Source organism: Garra rufa, chromosome 1 (assembly GCF_049309525.1).
Source record: "Garra rufa chromosome 1, GarRuf1.0, whole genome shotgun sequence".
Lineage (NCBI taxonomy): Eukaryota > Metazoa > Chordata > Actinopteri > Cypriniformes > Cyprinidae > Garra > Garra rufa.
In genome coordinates, this window is record NC_133361.1 from 22,954,689 (window position 1) to 22,974,994 (window position 20,306).

The window sequence follows — 20,306 nt, forward strand, 5'->3', positions numbered from 1 at the left end:
TAAAATACAAAAAAAATTAAATAAAAATAAAATGAGGCAGAGAATAAAACAAAACAAAACAAAACACAAAACAAAACAAAAAACAAAACAAAAACAAAATAATTCAGTAGCCGGTGTTATGCACAGGTTAAATACAATAATAAAATAAATTAATAAAATATAATTTAATTTAATTTAATTAAAAAACAAAATAAAATAAAATATAAAACCAAGGAGGCAGACATGGCTAAAGCGCATAATATAATAAAATTAAATACAAAAAAATTAAATTAAATTAAATAAGGTAGACAGGGTTATGCATTGGAATAAAAATAAAATAAAATAAAACAATAAAGCAGACTGTTATTAACAGGTTAAATTAATAATAAAATTAAAATAAATTAATTATAAATCAATATAAAAGAATAACATTATTAGGTAGTGTTAGTTGACGGAGTGGTCTTAGTTTTGAAATACATATGTGACCCTGGACCACAAAACCAGTCATAATATATTGAAGTCATTGATATATTGTTTAAAATATGACAATGCTTGTCTGAGATACAACTATTTGAAAACCTGGAATCTGAGGGTTCAAAAAACTCTAAATATTGAGAAAATCGCCTTAAAAGTTGTCCAAATTAAGTTCTTAGCAATGCATAATACTAATCAAAAATCTAGTTTTTATATATTTATGGTAGAAAATTTACAAAATATCTTCATGGGACATGATCTTTACTTAATATGCTAATGATTTTTGTCATAAAAGAAAAATCGATAATTTTGACCCATACAATGTATTTTTGGCTATTGCTACAAATATACCAGTGCTACTTAAGACTGGTTTTGTGGTCCAGGGTCACATATATATATATATAAAATAGGGCTGGGAATCGATTCCAAAAAGAATGGATTCCTCGACTCCGAGGCATTGGGAATCGAGAGCCGATTCCAACTTTTGGAATCGATCCTCTCAAGGGGAATCGACTCCTCATTCAGAGCTGTTTTCAGTTCAACAAAACATACCTCTTAAACGGAAGGCTGCATTCCATGAAGGCTGCATATTTCGGCTGCAAGTCATCAAACGTCGAATGACGAAAATAAACGTAATAAAAACGACTCATTACTAAACTCGTCTTGAGTTTAAGGATGCAGCCTTCAGTTTGAGAAGCACCCATTAATTTGCCTCTTGCTCGCTAACAGTTATTATAGTCTGATACATTTCCACGAAAAGATTTGTTCGGATAGATCATTTAAATGAACCAGTTCAAAAATGATTCATATGTTATTTTACGGGAGAACTGGCTCATGATGTCCACAATTTTGAGCGCTGCACGACAGAATAGATCATGACGTGTCTTGAACTTATTTACATCTTAAATAAATGCTATTTTTAATCTTTCTATCAGCCAATGATAACTCTGAAAGAAAACACAGAAAGCACGTATCAGTGGATGAGAGCGCATCTGATTGACAGCTACGCCCCGAGCTCTTATATCCACGAGCTCTTATATCATCCTGCATTTATTGCGAAATTATAGCTCTGAAACTATAGCTGTGGGTTATGACTAATTTCCTGGGCAATGAATTACAATTTGAAATCAGTCAGAGCTACAGAAAAATAGCAATATATATATATATATATATATATATATATATTTATTTTTTTTTTTACAAATGAAGCTCCATATTATGAGAAGGTAACTTTATACGACCTTTACATCCTGCATTTATTGCGAAACTAGCTTCCTCCAATCTAAAAAACGAATCGAAACAACAGTGAGGAATCGATTCTGGAATCGAATCCAATCGATTCCAGAACCAGGAATCGGAATTCCAAAATTTTTGGAATCGAACAGCCCTAATATAAAACCCATAATTGTTATAATTAATGACTTACAGATCAAAAAAAGATTTTTTTCCATTATGCAATGCTAATAAAAGACTCATTTTAAAGCTGTCACTTTATGAGCCGCTTTCCAGATCGAACTAACACTCGTAAAACAGAAACACGTTCTTTAGTTCATGCCTGAGGCCATCAGAGGAGTGATTGACAGGTCTGACAACTGTTTCAAAACGATCGTCCCAACCAGCACTCTCTGCCGTTCACGTCCGTCTGGCTCTTCCAGACCATAAATGTTCTCCTGTCTCCACAGCGGCCCCTCGTCTCGTCCCACCCCGTCTCCAGCTCTTCTTTTTTCAGGACCGAGGTGAGCAGGCCACAGCTGTCAGCTTCGATATGTAAAATATTAGGGGTGGGAATCTTCAGGCACTTCACGATCCGATCCGATTCCGATTCTGGGAGTCACGATCCGATTCCAAAACGATTCTTGATCTACATTTTTTCCCCAATTAATTCTTCTGCTGTGCAAATACAACTTTACAATTTTAAAAACATGTAAAATTGCATTTTCTATGCTTTTTGTTTATAGTTGGAATCTCTGTAAAAGTAGGTGTGTCAATCTTCACCGGTTTCAAGATTCAAGTTAATTACTGTTTTCATTAACAACTAAATATCACGATGAACACATTCTCAGTTTTCAATAGTAGGCTACTGCACATGGCTACATTTTCATATTTGTTTTATATCAAATTTAATTTGGGCCAACTTTACTTTATTTTTTAAATTATGTAAGCAAGGTACTTTTTAAAACAATTACTTATTTAAAATAAGTTTTCTTCAGGTATCCGAAAGTTTACAGACAATAGTTGAGGTGACACTTTTATTTACCAGGTATGCTGAGTGCTAAGACCACCAGTAATACCAAAAATAATAATATCTTTACATTATTTAGACACCAATAAAATCAGAGACGAAATCATATTTTAATATTTCCTCTTTTTCCTGTTTATTATTATTTTTAAAAATATATATACATTTTATATAGGCTATTTTTTTCTGTGGACTTTAACGTTTTGAATTGTTGAGAAATTATGAAAATATACATATTATATATAATATATATAATATACAAAAATACAATACATTTTTTGGCAATCAGGATCTGGCAGCAACAGCGCTTTTTTCCTCCTGGGCGAGCGCTTCTCGGACAGCTTACCCCGCGAATGAAATCACGCGCATGACAGCAAAACAGAATGCGCATCAATTCTGAGGAGTCAAGGAAGATCCGGAGAATCTGCTTGCTCAGAAGATTCAAATAAGGGATTCATTTATAAGCATGTTTATATTATTTAACACGTGAACGCATTCTCTCTGACAGCCTGAGTATGCAGGGCATTAGCAGCTTACTGTATATGGACGGAACGCCACTGATGCACAGATCTATTTCGATATATCAGATGTTTTGTCCTGCTCTGAAAACATAACTGACTGTATGTACAGTTTCGTTTGAAACTATTCCAAAATGCAAGTGCATTTAACCGCATCCGCAATCGAGCTTTAGGACGAACAAACACAAAGCGCACGTGAGTCTGTCAGTGCAACAGTTTCTTGCATTCCAGACGGCAGAAATGAACGCATATCTAAAGTAAAACACGACGGATGGAAGCACACTGTCAAGCATTATGCGCACGTGTCTCACAGTGCAAATTCTGTGCGCTGTAGCCAGCCGCGTCTCTAGCGCGCACACGTGCCATATGCAGAAAAAAAAACAAGCTCAGAATCGATTCTGAAATATTAGGAATCGATTCAGAATCGTTGAAGAGAGAATCGCGATGCATCGATTTTTTCTCCCACCCCTATAAAATATATATGTTCGCGAACATACGTTTGCCTTTCTTTAGACAGCTGAGATTTACATTCCTGCTTGCAGTCCCATAGCAACATCAAAAACAAACCACCGAGAGCTAGTGCTTCTGTTTTCCATGTCCTGAAGGAATCGCAAATCCAATTCCTAACACACTGCAGTGCACAGACGCACACCTTGTGTTAAAGACCCACGACATCTAGCAAACTCTCAAAGGAGGACTGCAGGCGTATTATTTCCTTGCCTTGTTCCTACACGATACTTTCTTTCCGATGATTTTGGAAAACAGACATTTGAAAGTGTTCTGACAACATGAACATCAAAGAGCTGCCTCACATCAAAGCTGAAAAGTACAGGAAAGATCAGAGCATCTCTGTTCACTCAACACTGCCTTTCACTGCTACTCTACAGACCAGGGCTCATGTCAGAGAAAACACCATTCTTCTTGTTCTTTTGAAATAAAGGAGTTTGATACATTATTTATTACAGACATACTCTAATATTTGAGTATTATAGTATGTATCATGTATGTATCATTTCGAAAATTAAATCAGCTTTTATTTTTATATTTTTATTTAAATTTTAGTTCAGTATTAATATTTTAATGTGATATTTATATCAGTTATATTAGCATAAGTATATGTAGTATATGTTTAATATATATGTATGCATACATATATATATATATATATATATATATATATATATATATATATATTAGGGGTGGGAAAAAAAATCGATATTGCAATATATTGTTGTGCTCTCTGTCGCAATAAATAATCGATACACTAACGGCCAATATCGATATTTTATTACAACACAAAATGATTAATTTACCCGTCGTCAGTGTCACTGTCACTACCCAATATCTACCATTTTGTTTGCGGGGGGCGCTGTTCGAGTAAATAGGGGTAAAGTGGCGGAAGCAGCGGCCAGTGAAGAACACAAGTTATCTAACAACAACAGAGATGAAGCGCAGAAAAAGAGAAGTGAGAAAAATGGCGGAAAATAACGAAAAACAAATCAAAGACGCACCCGCTAGTTGAGCATGCTGATCAGTTACGCCTGTTTCACACATACTCCGTCTGCAGGGCGTATGCGTTGAGTATTTTTTTCCGCACCCATGTTAACGGATTAGAGCGTTCACACTGCACGCGGTTGCTGTCCGGCAGTACGTCCCAGAAGCGGTGTGCAAGTGCATTCAAGTGCATTGAATAATACGTTGTTTATAAAACGTGTTCTGTGTGAAAGCAAAACGAGTCCGTGCTGCTTCTGCATCGCACACGGACTGCATACGCACTGCAGACGGAGTGTGTGTGAAACAGGCGTTAGTGTTCCTCAAGAAGAATATGCCTTGATGTGACCACTGTCCAGGTTAACATAAAGCACTTTACAGTAACTTACTACTGACGTTTCAGTATCACGGTTTACACGTTAGTTAATGTTCATGTTGTTTTTTTTAATGTTCAGGCACTTTTATGTGTCTAGCTGTACAGCGTTTACATTTAAGACCAGGAGGCAGTGAGTTATTATGCAAATGCATATTTCTTTGCACAGTGTTGAAAATGTTGGCATTAATAAATGCTTAAGATTTCCTTATTATGGGTATTTTTTTCTTTTTCAGTCACATATATCGTGATATATCGTTGATGAAATTTCTTCCAATATATTGAATATCGTAGATATCGCGAATCGTGATATTATCGATATCGTGGGCTACATATCGTCACAGAATTGAAATCGTGAGTTACCTGTATCGTCCCACCCCTAATATATATATATATATCATTGAACTTTATATTTCCAATTATATTTATAATTTTATTTATAAAATTTATAATTTTAAATTGTAAATAAATAATAAATAAGCAGTATTTAATAATTGTGTGTGTGTATATTGTGTATATATAATGTTTTGTATTTAAATAATAAAAATATGTAATATAATAAAATTAATATTATAAGAAAAATGTGTGTATATATATATAGCTTACAGTAAAAAATACAGTATATTATAAAATAAAAAATAATTAGTATTATAAAAATAAAATACATAAATACAAAATATATAATAAAAGAAAACAAATCACTATTACTACTATATAATAAAAAGTATAATATATTTACCATTATTATTATTACAATTTACATAATTTGTACTTAATAATTGTGTCTATATATTGTGCATATACAACATTTAGTATTAAAATAATAAAAGTATGTAATATAAAATTAATATTATAAGATATATATATATATATATATATATACACACATACATATACATACATACACATACATACATACATACATACATACACGCAATAAAAGTAAAAATTAATATTATAAATAATTTCCATTTTAAAATAATTTGTCTAGTAAAAAATACAGAATATTATAAAATAAAATAAAATAAATGAAAAAAAAAAAAAAAATTTTTTTTATAATGTATACTATAAAATAAATCAATAATAATTATTAAATAAATAAATACTAAATATATACTAAAAGTACATAAAATTACTATTATAAAATAAAAAAACAAAAATAGTATAATATATTTAACATTATTATTATACAATTTAAATAATTTGTATTTAATAATTGTGTCTATATAGCTTACAAAAATAAATGTTTTGTATGTGTGTTCATATATATAATTCATATATTATGAAATTTATATAATACAAATTAATAATATAAAGTAACATATATATATTTTTTTTTAAATAAAAATATATATGTGTATTAAAATTTATATTATAAAATAAATTGTATGTTTTTTTAATAAAAATATATATCAAAAATTATAAAATCATATATGTATATATAATAAAATAATATTACAAAATAAATGCATAGAAATTTATATATATATATATATATATATATATATATATATATACACACACACACACACACATTTATTGCTTTTTTACAATATGCATTTATTTTGTAATATTATATATATATATATATATATATATATATATATATATATATATATATATATATATATATACACACACACACACACACTTATTGCTTTTTTTACAATATGCATTTATTTTGTAATATTATATATATATATATATACATATTTATATTTATTTATTTACACACACACACACACACACACACACACACACACACACACACACACGTTGGGTTTACATGTTTTATGGGGACATTCCATAGGCGTAATGGTTTTCATACTGTACAAACAATATTTGCTATCACCCTACACCTACCCTACACCTAAACCTAGCCCTCACAGGAGATCGTGCACACTTTTACTTCCTCAAAAAAACTCATCGTGTATGATTTATAAGCCTGTTTCCTCATGGGGACCTGAGAAATGTCCCCACAAGGTCAAAATCTACTGGTATTCCTATCCTTGTGGGGACATTTGGTCCCCATAATGTGATGAATACCAGGTACACACACACACACACACACACACACACACACACACGATTACATATTACAGTAACAATACAGTAAAAAATAAAGCAAAAACAGTGATATTGTGAAAAATATTATAATAATTAAAAATAAATGTTTTGTATTTACATATATTAAAATATAAGTTACTTCTGTGATTTTATTGCATTTTTATACACATTTATAATTATTGCATTTTTAATAAATGTATTTTTGTAAACGAAGAATCACATTCTCTCTAATATTCATTTTCTCTCTCTCTCTTGTCTCTCTCTTTCTCGGTTTCCATTTCCTGTCAGTTATTAGCTACTTTGATATTAAAAACAGGATAATTTGCCATTTCCTTCCCTGAAAATGTCAAAAACCACTGTGTCACCTCTCAGTCAGAGGTCCTGCAACATCTGTGATGAACCGTGTCTTCACAGTGTCATCATCTCAGTCAATGCTTTTGAAGACACATTATTTAACGGAAGGAAGACTTCGTGAGAATCTGGTACGAGAAGTCAGAGATGAAACATGGACAGCTGGACCAAAGTATGCAGGATTGTGGTGGACACACAGGGGCAAAATTAGTCATTTTTCTTTTAGTGCTTTTAATTACACTACAGAGGAAATTCCTGCAAAGCCCTCGGGGGTGGCAAGCTCAAAAAATAGAGCGTTATTTTTGATATCAAAGCGAGCCGAATGTGGGTTGAGAGGAAACCAGGGCCAGACTCATGGGTCTGGGTGGGATTTTTCCACTCGGTCTGAGAGAGATATGTCCTAAAACCTCTGCAATGTGGGCTGTGGATATGTAATAAAGACATTCTCAGGAAAAGTAACTCTGAGAAGCGTAACCTAGCCAATAAGTGTGCAAATAGTGGCTGTGCTGTTGCTTTTAGAGGTCATTTCTACTGTTGGATGCCCTAATGTTATTGGCTGGCTGCAGAACTGCACCACAAATGGGATGAATTCACATTAACCCTCTGCTTGTGTTCGGATTCCTGTCACACCTTTGATATAGTTTGGACTTTCAATGATTATTTTTTCAATGAATAATTTTCACAAAATTAAACAAAAAATTCTAGAAAATTTTTTCACACTAGTGTGCTTTAATGTTTAATAGGAAGTTTGCTTTTAAATGCTATTATTTTGTACAAAATTGCAAAAATCACACTTGTGGTGTTCCCGATCAAAGATGACCCGACTCAAACAATTGCCTATAAATGTCAATCATTATGCTATATTATCACCAAATATTGGATTCAATCTTTCTGTCAACTTGTTTTCTTTCATCTAGGACTGGTTTTGTCTTTCTATGTGCATCTGATTAATCGTAGGCCTCATTTATCTGAAAGTAGGCACCTCGTTTTTTGAGTGAAAAATATTTTTTATGAATAATTTTCACAATATTAACCAAAAAATTCTAAAATTTGCACTGTTTATCACACTAGTGTGCTTTATTGTTTTATCAGGAAGCTTGCTTTTAAATGCTTTTTTATTTTGTACAAAATTTCAAAAAGTCACACTTGTGGTGTTCCCGGTCAAAAATGACCCGACTCCAAACAATTGCTTATAAATGTCTCATTATGCTTTATTATCACCAAATATTGAATTCAATCTTATTGTCAACTTGTTTTCTTTCATTTAGGACTGTTTTTATGTTTCTATTTGCATCTGATTAATCGTAAGCCTCTTTCATCCGAAAGTAGGCACTTCATTTTTGTGTGAAAAAAAAACATTTTTTTTCTAAATAATTTTCACAATATGAGATAAAACTTTATTAAAATTTGCAATTTTGATAAGAGATTTATAAGCATTTGTTTGGAGTCTGGTCATTTTTGACTGGAAACACCACACGTGTGACTAGGTGAAATAAAACCCACAAAAAAAATAAAGAAAATATGTAAATAAATTATGAGAAGTATTTATACCCTGTGTGAACAAAGTCAAGAAGTTTGAGTCCAATGCAATAATGTTAACTGGGTAAAGAAAATCTATTCCGGGTCAATTTAAAGTTAAAGCAACCCAAAATTCACTGTGTGAACACTCCTTCACAATGGCCACTGAGCACTTAAGAGCAGGCAGAAAGCAGAAAGATCAATTTATCTCACCTGTTGGGAGCCCTGACAGACATCAGGGTTTGCAAGTGTGTCTCCAATTTTTATTAGGTGGGGTTGTAACACCTCCCTTGAACTCCCTCTTAATACAGCCCCTAGAATCGTGAGAGGAGCCCAGGGAGAGGCAGATGAGCAGGAAGTGGCATCTTCGACGTGAGGCAGGAGCAACTTGAGGTAAACTTCTGGACTGACAAACGCTCCCAAGAGCTTTGCTGACTCCAAACACTGTCCAAGAGACAGAAAAGATTCAAACATATCTCTTGTATATCTCAAATTTGAATCAAAATCAGTGCTGTCCAAGTTCGTACCAAACACTTAAAACATTTCCCACAAGCACTCATCTTTTGTCACTACATACTCTAATATTTATATCTAGCTCCAGATCTACTTCTTTTAAGGCCTTTCGGCTCCATCATGTGCTTTGCTTCTCTAGTCAACTAGAGACATAAAACACTGCATTATTGATTAAAAAACAGCTTCAGTCGGATGATGCGGTTATTTTAATAACAGTAGCACAGAAACGGTGCTGGCCAGCATAAGAGATTGATATTTTCTGTATAGAAAATGAGAATGCAGCAAGGTAAAAGTACTTTTTCTGTCAAATATATATGACTCTGAATGTTCAAGAAAAGTTGGTGACAAATTAATAATGTGGCACCCTACATAATACATTTGTAATATTTCAGCATGTTAGTCTAGTAACTTTGTTTTCTGTTAATGATAAGATTGTTCTGATATTAGATGTTATTAGTAGATTTTTTTTAAGAAAAAAAATATTTTGTTTTCCTCAAGAGGACAGCCCTTTACCTCCATATCTTTTCTCAGCAGCCTTATGTATTACACATACACTACCAGTCAAAAGTTTTTGAACAGTAAGATTTCATGTTTTTTTTAAAGTTTGTCTCTTCTGCTCACCAAGCCTGCACTTATTTGATCCAAAATACAGTAAAAGCATTAATATTGTGAAATATTTTTACTATTTAAAAGAACTGCTTTCTGTTTGAAAATATTTTAAAATGTAATTTATTCCTGTGATCAACTCTTTTGCTTATTTTCAGCATTCTCTGATGAATAGAACAATCCAAAGATCAGCATTTATCTGAGATAAAAAGCTTTTGTAACATAATACACTGTACCATTGAAAATCAGCATTGTTTTCTATAAAGGAAATTATATTAATTTTATAATTTTTTATACTTTTATTTAGCAGGGATGCTTTAAATTGATCAAAAGTGATGATAAAGACATGTATAACGTTACAAAAGATCTCTATTTCAGATAAATGCTGTTCCTCTGAACTTTCGATTCATCAAACAAACCTGAAAAAAATCCACTCAGCTGTTTTCAACATATTAATAATAATAAATGTTTTTTGAGCAGCAGATCAGCATATTAGAATGATTTCTGAAGGACTGGAGTAATGATGCTGACAATTCAGCTTTGAAATCACAGGAAGAAATTACATTTTAAAATATGTGTTTAAACAGAAAGCAGTTATTTTAAGTAGTAAAACTATTTCAAAATTGTACTGTTCTTGCTGTAGTTTGGATCAAATAAATGCAGGCTTGGTGAGCAAAAGAGAAAAAAACCTTACTGTTCAAAAACTTTTGACTGGTAGTGTAGGTATCTGATTGTAACAGTAGGTTAAAAGGCTAATTGAAACAGCTGCTCTTACCTTTTAATATTCATATCCAATTTGGCCTAAATTGATTAAATATTTAAATAATTATTTTCTGGAAAAAAATTCTTAGACACCTCTGTTTTGGCCCCAAAATTTAAATTAACACCCTGCACTATGTCTATGCATAAAGTGTCATTTTTAAATAAAATAGCATACAAATAAAACAAAAACAAAAAAAAAAAATAATAATAAAAACAATAATGAAACTGTAATAATGCATGCGTATGATGTTCATGAACATGCGTCGAAGACCATCAAATGCCAAAAAGTATTCTCGTAGCTTCATAAAATTATAGTTGAACCACTGATGTCACATGGACTATTTTAACAATGTCCTTACTACCTTTCTGGGCCTTGAACGTGTTAGTTGTGTTGCTGTCTATGCAGGGTCAGAAAGCTCTCGGATTTCATCAAAAATATCTTAATTTGTCTTCTGAAGGTCTCACAGATTTGGAACGGCATGAAGGTGAGTAATTAATGACGGAATTTTCATTTTTGGGTGAACTATCCCTTTAAAACTCCTGGTCTGCTGCATATTGTTTTGGAGAAATACTAAGCAAGCTCACTAAAACAATATTCTCAATGTTGATCCTGATTGTCTGTCCTGTTACCTGTGTTCTGACGTCAGTCTCGGAGTCTGCACAAGCGTGGTAGAGCACAGTGAGCAGTGACTGCAGATGTTGTGTGCTGTGATCTTCAGCATGCAGCAGCAGAACCCGCAGCAGCTGGGCTGTCTTCACTCGCGTCTGCACTAACCAGTCACTAATGTCCCGGCCCACAGCAGGAAGCAGCTTTGACAGATTTCTCACCACCAGCTCCCTGCAGCCCAGCCCGGGACGCTCTTCTGTACAAGAAAAAGGAGAAACATTGCATTTTTTTATTTTTCACATGCACAGCTGGTGCCACAGCATTGTTTTAAACTAAATTCAAAAGTTTGGAATTAAATAAATGTTTGAACTGTTTTCTATTTGAAAATATTTTAAAATGTAATTTAAAGTTGAATTTTCAGCATCATTACTCCAGTCTTCAGTGTCACATGATCCTTCAGAAAACACTTTAATGTGCTGATTTGCTGCTCAAGAAAAATTTATTATTATTATCATCAATGTCGAAAACAGTTGTGTTATACAGTACATATTTTTTTGATTGAATATTCCAAAGTTAAAATATTTTGAAATATTGTGTAATGTGTTGGTTATTAAAACATGCAAACATCTGGCCAACAGTGCTTTCACATCCAGGTTGTCTGACTTTCTGCACTCTCTACTTTCTACCCAACAAAAGTCTCAAAAAAAAAAGCTACCATCTGCCATCCCACAAGTTTCTTCCAAGTTTCACTTAGAGATGAAATAAACCTTAACTAGATCAGGCCTGTGGGGCTTTTATTCTAGGACAAGATAGCTGAGCAGGGGCTACTGTCCCTCAAATGTTATTTGAGGGTTTCATCCAGAGTTTTGATATCTCATGTACTGTATATGTACAGTATTTAGTATCCATAACATGTATTTTTAAAAAAGAAAGTCATTCTTTAATTAGGTCATCTTACCTTCTGATGTGTAGAGGGCAGGAGCAGGCAACTGAAAGTCCATCTTATCCTTCAGATCATCCTCATTTTCCTTTTCCCATTGAGATCCTATTTGTTTCCATAAGTCCTCAGCAAGAGACCTGAATGAATAGATTTAGATTCACAAAATCATACATTTTGTATAAGAAATGACAAAATTATTTGGTACAGGAAAAGACAGCAAAAGAGAAGAATTAAATAAAAAAGACGAAAAATACACTACCGGTCAGCATTTTGGGGTCAGTAAAAAAAAAAAAAAAAAAAAAAAGATTCTTTTATTCAGCAAGGATGAAATTATCCTATGGAAGCCCGTTTCAGCCACCAAATAAAATTTTAAAAAGGTTATTATGACTTTTTATCTCACGATTCTGACTTTTTTCTCAGAATTGCTTGATACAAACTCACAAATCTGACTTTTGTCTTCAAAATTTGAATTTTGTCTTCTTTCTCAGAATTACGTGATATAAACTCACAATTGTGAGAAATAAAGTCAGAATTGCACAATATAAACTCACAATTGTGAGAAATAAAATCAGAATTGTGAAACATAAACTTGCAATTGAGAGAAATAAAGTCAGAATTGCAAGATATAAACTTTCGAATGCGAGAAATAAAGTCAAAATTGTGAAATATACACTTGCAACTGCGAGTTATGAAGCCAGAATTGCATAATATAAACTCGCATTTGCAGGAAATAAAGTCAAAATTACATGATATAATTTCACAATTGAGAAATATAGACCAAATTGCAAAATATAAACTCAGAACTGCATGATATAAACTCACAATTGTGAGAAATAAAGTCCAAATTGAACAATTTAAAATTACAATTGCAAAAAAAAAGTCAGAATTGCATGGTATTAACCATAGACTGTGGTATTAACTCACAATAGATATAAACTTGCAATTGCAACTTATAAAGTCAGAATTGTTATATACAAACTCACAATTCTGACTTTTAACTCAGAATTGCATGATATAAATTCTTTATATATAGAATATATAAAAACTATAGAATATATATAAAAACTGACAAATCTCACAAATGCGAGTTTATATCTCACAATTCTGACTGTTTTTCTCACAAATGCAAGTTTATATTTCACAATTGTGAGAGAAAAAAATCTAAATTGCGAGATGTTAACTCGCAATTGTGAGAAAAAAATAATTATGAGATAAAGTCACAATTACCTTTTTACATTTTTTTTTTATTCAGTGATGGAATTGTGCTTCCATATTATACTGATCAAAAGTGACAGTAAAGACATCTAGAATGTTCCAAAAGAGTTTCACATAAATGCTGTTCTTTTGAACTTTGTATTCATCAGAAAATCCTGGGGGGAAAAAGAATTTTGTATCATTGTTTTTTTTTTTTTAACAAAAAAAAAAAAAAAAATTTAAGCATGTTTCTTGAAACACTAAAGACTGGTGTGATATGATGCTGAAAATTCAGCTGTGTCATCACAGCTAAATTATAATAATATTTCACAATATGACTGTTTTTACTGTATTCTTGATCTAATAAATGCAGCTGTACCCAAAATCCACACACTTTCCCACATATTCAACCTAACTAGTTTTCATGACTTTTAAAAACCTGGAAAACAATGTTATTTCTATGTCTGTTTCCATTTGTTTTCACCTGATTTCAGGGATCTCATCGCTGAGGCAGCTCAGAAGCAGCGGGATGAGCTTGTGGAAGTAGGAATATCTGTCCGGCAGACGAAGAAGCCACTCACCCACGACTATAGTAACGGCCTTCCTCACCTGAAAAGATCAGCACAACAAGACACCATTCCCATGTGGAAAAACCAACACCTGTGCTTTGTAAAACAAGAAGAACATTTCATATGCAGCAGAAGACTTTCTTGGAAAGATACCAAAGACAAGCCATGTATTAAATAACGCATTAATAAAGACTTTTCTTTAAATTTATTGATTTTTCAGCTAAGCGGCTGCCAGCTTACCCTTGGAGAGTCATCAAATAATCTCTGTGCCAAGTGGGACAAAACATCATCCATGTTCTTGCCTGTGCTATGATGAATGACTGCGCCAATGGCTTGTGTGGCAGAAACTCTCACTTGGGAATGCTGGTGAGAAATAGTCTGCAACAGGGGCTTCAGAAGACTCTCAGCCTGCAGGTGGAAATGATCTGGGGAAAGAGAGATACCAAGGAACTTGTACATTATGTCCAATCTATGATTGTCTAGTTGACATTTAGGGGTATATTGAGCACAAAAGAAGATATTTTGATGAATGTTGGTACCCAAACAGTGACAGTAGCTATTGACTTCTATAGTATTTTTTTCCATACTTAAATGGCTTCAAGATATCTTCTTTTGTCCTCAACAGACGAAAGAAACTCATAAAGGTTTTTGGGTGAACTATCCCTTTAAGTGGCAACATCAACATATTACTCTAATATATACAGTTGAAGTCAAAAGTTTACATACACCTTGCATAATCTGCTAATAGTAATTATTTTACCAAAATAAGAGGGATCTTCACAAAATGCATGTTATTGTTTATTTAGTACTGACCTTAATAAGATATTTCACGTAAAAGATGTTTACATATAGTCCAAAAAAGAAAATAATAGTTGAATTCACAAAAAAATGACCCCGTTCAAAAGTTTACATACGCTTGATTCTTAATACTGTGTTGTTACCTGAATGATCCACAGCTGTGTTTTTTGTTTAACGATAGTTGTTCATGAGTCCCTTGTTGTTGTAGGTATCTTCCGCAGAAGCTGCAGACGATACCTACATGTTTCCCAGAAGACAAAATAAGTTACATTTACCCTGATCTTTAAATTCAAAAGATTTCACCCCCTGGCTCTTAATTCACAATGTTTCCTTCTGGAGCATCAGTGAATGTTTGAACCTTCTGTAATATGAGTCCCTCAGTTGTCCTCTGTGTGAAAGATGGATCTCAAACATACAGTAATTGCTGGAAAGGGTTAAAATACATAAAAATGTGTGGGACCTGTATGGTTTTTCTGAAGAACAGTGGGCAGTTTAACTGTTCAGGACAAATAAGGGACTTTTTTCTCAGAATTATGTGACATAAACTTGCAATTGCGAGAAATAAAGTCAGAATTCCGAGATATAAACTCACAATTATGAGAAATAAAATCTAAATTGTGAGATATAAACTTGCAATTCCGAGAAATAAAAGTCAGAATTGCGAGATATAAACTCACAATTGTGAAAAATAAAGTCAGAATTACATGATATAAACTTGCGAATGCAAGAAATAGTCAGAATTGTGAGATATAAACTCACAATTGTGAGAAATAAAGTCTTAATTGCATGAAATAAACTCACAATTGTCAGAAATAAAGTCAAAATGACTAGATATAAACTCACAGCTGTCAGAAATAAAGTCAGAATTGCTAGATATAAACTTGCAAATGCAAGAAATAGCCAGAATTGTGTGATATAAACTTACACTTGCGAGAAAAAAACTAATAATTTTATTTTTTTTTCTTAGAATTGCATGATATAAACTCATAATTACAGGAAATAAAGTCAGAATTGCATAATTTAATTTCACAATTGAGAAATAAAGTCAGAATTGAGAAATATAAAGTCAGAACTGCATGATATAAACTCACAATTGTGAAAAATAAAGTCAGAATTACAAGATATAAACTTGCAAATACAAGAAATAGTAAGAATTGTGATATAAACTTACAATTGCGAGAAAAAAAGTCAGAATTACATGATATAAACTCACAATTGTGAGAAATAGTCAAAATTGTAAAATATAAACTTGCAATTGCGAGAAATAAAGTCAGAATTGCGAAATATAAACTCAGAATTTAGTTTTTTTTTTCTTAGAATTGCATGATATAAACTGATAATTGCAGGATATAATTTCACAATAGAAAAATAAGGTCAGAATTGCTAAATATATAGTCAGAAATGCATGACATAAACTCACAAATGTGAGAAATAAAGTCTGAATTGTGAGATATAAAATTACAGTTGCGAGGAAAAAGTCTGAATTGCACGATATAAACTCACAATTGCGAGAAATAAAGATGAAAATGCGAGATATAAACTCACCATTTTGATTTTTTTCCTCAGAATTGCATGATATAAACCCACAATTGCGAGAAATAAAGTCAGGATTGCGAGATACAAACTTTTATACACAAAAATGCTGGAAAACCAAAGAATTTGTGGGACCTGCATGATTTTTCTGAAGAACAGCGGGCAGTTTAACAGTTCAGGACAAGTATTAAGAATCAAGTGTATGTTAACTTTTGAACATGGTCATTTTTATAAATTCAACTAATATTTTCTCTTGTGGACTATATATAAACATCTTATGTGAAATATTTTCTTTAGGTCAGTCCTAAATAAAAAATAACATGCATTTTGTATGATCATTCTTGTTTTGCTAAAATAATTCACATTTTGCAGATTCTGCGAGGTGTATGTAAACTTTTGACTTTTGTAGATGCATTACCTATATTAATACAACATAATGGTCATGTTACCATGACAGCTAACAACACAACTAACTTATGTATCTTTTGAAGCATATCATCAGCTTGAAGGCCCCACTTACCAGGAATACTCTGTGCAACACTGATAGTACATTTACAGCTTTCTTTCTTGACATCTGGAAAGGGATCTGTGATGGTTCTCTGCAGGATCTTGATCATGTCATCCAGGTAGGGTGCCAAGTGCCTGCCGCATACCTCCACCATCAGAGACAGCATCTCCATCAGAGCCAGCCTGAGCTCCTCCGCCGGCTCCAGGATCTCCTTTCCGCCAAGCCTCTGTGCCAGGGCAGGCATTAGATAGGGTAGAGGCTCTTCTGGTTTGGGGACAGATCTGATAAAGCCCGTGATGATCTGAATCGCCGTGTCCCTGCACGACTCCGCGGGATCTGACAGACATTTCAGCAGCGCCTTCAGCAAACAGGCGAAAAGCTCCTGTAGCACGCCGCTGGACAAGCGCTGCTCGACGGTTTCTCTCTTCACTGCTTCTAGAGCGCGTCTTCTTGAGCTTTTGTTGTCCTCGTTTAAACAGTTCAAATGGCGAGCCAGAGATTTTAAAACATCCGAGGCAGTTCGCTCATCACAGGCGGTCGCCATTGCTGCTTCACGTGCGTTTGTTGTTGCTGGAGACTGGTCGTCATGGCTATTGTTGCCACTACGACTGTAGATCGCGACAGCTGAGATTGCTTTACGGTAGGTGTTCATTCAAAACAGTTTAACTTTATTTTACCTTGAGTCCGTGGTCAAATTGGTTAAGAATAAGAAAGCCCTTAAATTGATTTCTCTCCTAGATCTGTACAATTTATTGTAAAAGCCCTTTTTTTTTTTGTATTTTTGTATTTTACTTTTGATATATTTTACTTTGTAGTTATCCTTTCTCATCTGGTTCATTTATGCTTTATTTTGTTCTCTTTTTGGTTATGCTCAACCAAGGCTGAACATGATTGGTTATTTTCTGGATTGTGATTATGTACCTTGTTTGGTTGTAAAGTTGTAAAGTGTTGCAATAAAAAAAAGAAAAAAAAGAAAAACCTTGAGTCCGTGGTCAGAGCACTGATATGTAATCTATAATTCTGTATAAACATACAGAAAATATACCACCTTTTTTTAAAAACTAGTATATTATACAAATGTGTGTGCACACATATACCTTTTAATCAATAAATGCATAAATAAATACATTTATTAAATAATAATAAAACACACACACATACACATTATTTAATTATAATTTAATTAATTGTGATTATTTAATTATTTATTTAATTAATAATACTATTATTTGTGTTATTTTGTGTGTGTAACATAGCTTTATATAATTTAATAAATGTATAATATGTTATTATATATAATATTACATATTACACACACACACAAATATATATATATATATATAGTTTTTAATATTATTATTTCGAATAAAAAATATTATTAATTAAGAATATTAATATTTTGTATTATTTTGTGTGTAACATACTTTTATATGAATTTAATTTATGTATAATATATAATGTTATATATTACACACATAGTTTTCAATACTATAAATAAAAATATATATAAATACTTTAGTTATTTCATAACTATTACATAATTTAACAAATATATGTATATATATATATATATATATATATATATATATATATATATATTATATACACACACACACATATGTAATCATTTTGTTATTATTTAATGTATCATTATTATTTTATAAATTATTAATATTGATATTTTGTAGAATTTTGTGTTTATATAATTAATAAATATATAATTTATATTATTATATATAATACGAAATATTACAATATTAAATATTTCAATACTATTATAAATAAATAAATACATTTATATATATTTATACATATTCAATACTATTGTTATTTCAAATATATATATATATATATATATATATATATATATATAATTTATTACTATTTAATTTTTTTATTATTTATTATTATTTAAATAATTAATAATGTTAACATTTTGTTTTATTTTGTGTGCATAACATACTTTTTAATATAGTTTAATAAATGTATAATTTTTCAATACTTTTCAATATTTCAGTACTATTATTTATATATATATATATATATATATATATATATATATATACATATACACACACACACTATTTAATTTATAATTTTTTAATTAATTAATTAATTAATTAAAAATATTAATATTTTGTATTGTTTTGTGTGTAATGTGGTGTGATTTATTATGTGTTTATTCTGTGTTCGTTATGGGGCTCTTTAAGAGAATGGGGCTGGGTGGAGTTAAAGGTAACGAGGAAGAACTGTATGTAAAACGGGAAGGAATAAAAAGTTGAGCAGCTGAGTTAACACGTTAAACAGGCCTCCTCTCTTTTGTTGAATAACGCAACATGTAATATTATTTAATTAATAATCCTTTTTATTATTTTCTGTGTAACATACTTTTATATAATTTAATATATGTGTAATATATAACATTATATATTAGGCTACACACACAAATAGTTTTCAACACTGTTATTAATACAAACAAACAAACAAACAAACAAACAAATGAATGAATGAATGAATGAATGAATAATATTACTGATAAACCCAAAAAAGAATGATTTCTAATGAGATGGTGGGTGTCATATATAGGGGATTTTCCCCCTTTAAATAAGTATTCATTAGACTTATTCAAGATTTTGTATTTAGCAAACCACCACACTTATTTTGCCTCCATGCAATTTGAATAACCACATGAATAATATAAGAAAAATCTGCTTATTATTTCCTAATCATGCATTTTTTATGTCCCATGGCTGCTTATCGGAAAAAAAAATCTGACATAAGCACTGTCATCTCTGCATATAAATGTGATCAGTCACAAAACATCACTGTTAGCAGAGGTCAGGTCTGTGGTCTACAGCATGCGAAAGCATGCCTGCTATTCTGGGTGACGCACAGTACCACAATGACGCTGATTGGCTGCAACAACAAATTATGGAAAATAAATAAACAACTCTAAAATAAAACAGAACAACCTCAACCCATCAACATCTTAATAACAGTTAAAGCATATTATTGATGTTTTTAAATTACGGATTTTATTCTACAGCGTTAATGTCAGCGTCCAATCGGGAGACGGGTTGACGTCATAGCGCTCGCAAGCAGCAGGACCAAACAAGCAACATCCCAGAGAGCGAGCCTTGCATCTCCGCCTCATAACGGTAAGACAAATGAACGATAACACGGTGACACGCGGCTCTTTCCAGCTTAATATACCAACAGATGCGGTTTGCAAGATATTAACTAGCTAAAACCATTTATACACCGCA

At 31.9% G+C, this 20,306-nt stretch overlaps 2 protein-coding genes across 2 annotated transcripts in view; one reads left to right on the top strand and one right to left on the bottom strand.

Moving 5' to 3' along the window:
• dnaaf5 (dynein axonemal assembly factor 5) overlaps positions 1 to 17,618 on the bottom strand; it is a 32,234-nt gene extending 14,616 nt beyond the window's left edge. Inside the window, exons 1-6 of the mRNA XM_073837560.1 lie at positions 17,053 to 17,618; positions 14,442 to 14,626; positions 14,117 to 14,241; positions 12,457 to 12,575; positions 11,522 to 11,754; positions 9,224 to 9,454 (exon numbers count right to left, since the gene is read on the bottom strand). Coding sequence (XP_073693661.1) covers positions 9,224 to 9,454; positions 11,522 to 11,754; positions 12,457 to 12,575; positions 14,117 to 14,241; positions 14,442 to 14,626; positions 17,053 to 17,584 — 1,425 coding nt within the window. The 5' untranslated portion in view covers positions 17,585 to 17,618. The remainder of the gene's footprint in view (positions 1 to 9,223; positions 9,455 to 11,521; positions 11,755 to 12,456; positions 12,576 to 14,116; positions 14,242 to 14,441; positions 14,627 to 17,052) is intronic.
• Positions 17,619 to 20,092: 2,474 nt separating this feature from the next.
• prkar1b (protein kinase, cAMP-dependent, regulatory, type I, beta) overlaps positions 20,093 to 20,306 on the top strand; it is a 119,174-nt gene continuing 118,960 nt past the window's right edge. The window contains exon 1 of the mRNA XM_073849108.1: positions 20,093 to 20,198. The gene's annotated coding sequence lies outside the window, so the exon portion shown is untranslated. The remainder of the gene's footprint in view (positions 20,199 to 20,306) is intronic.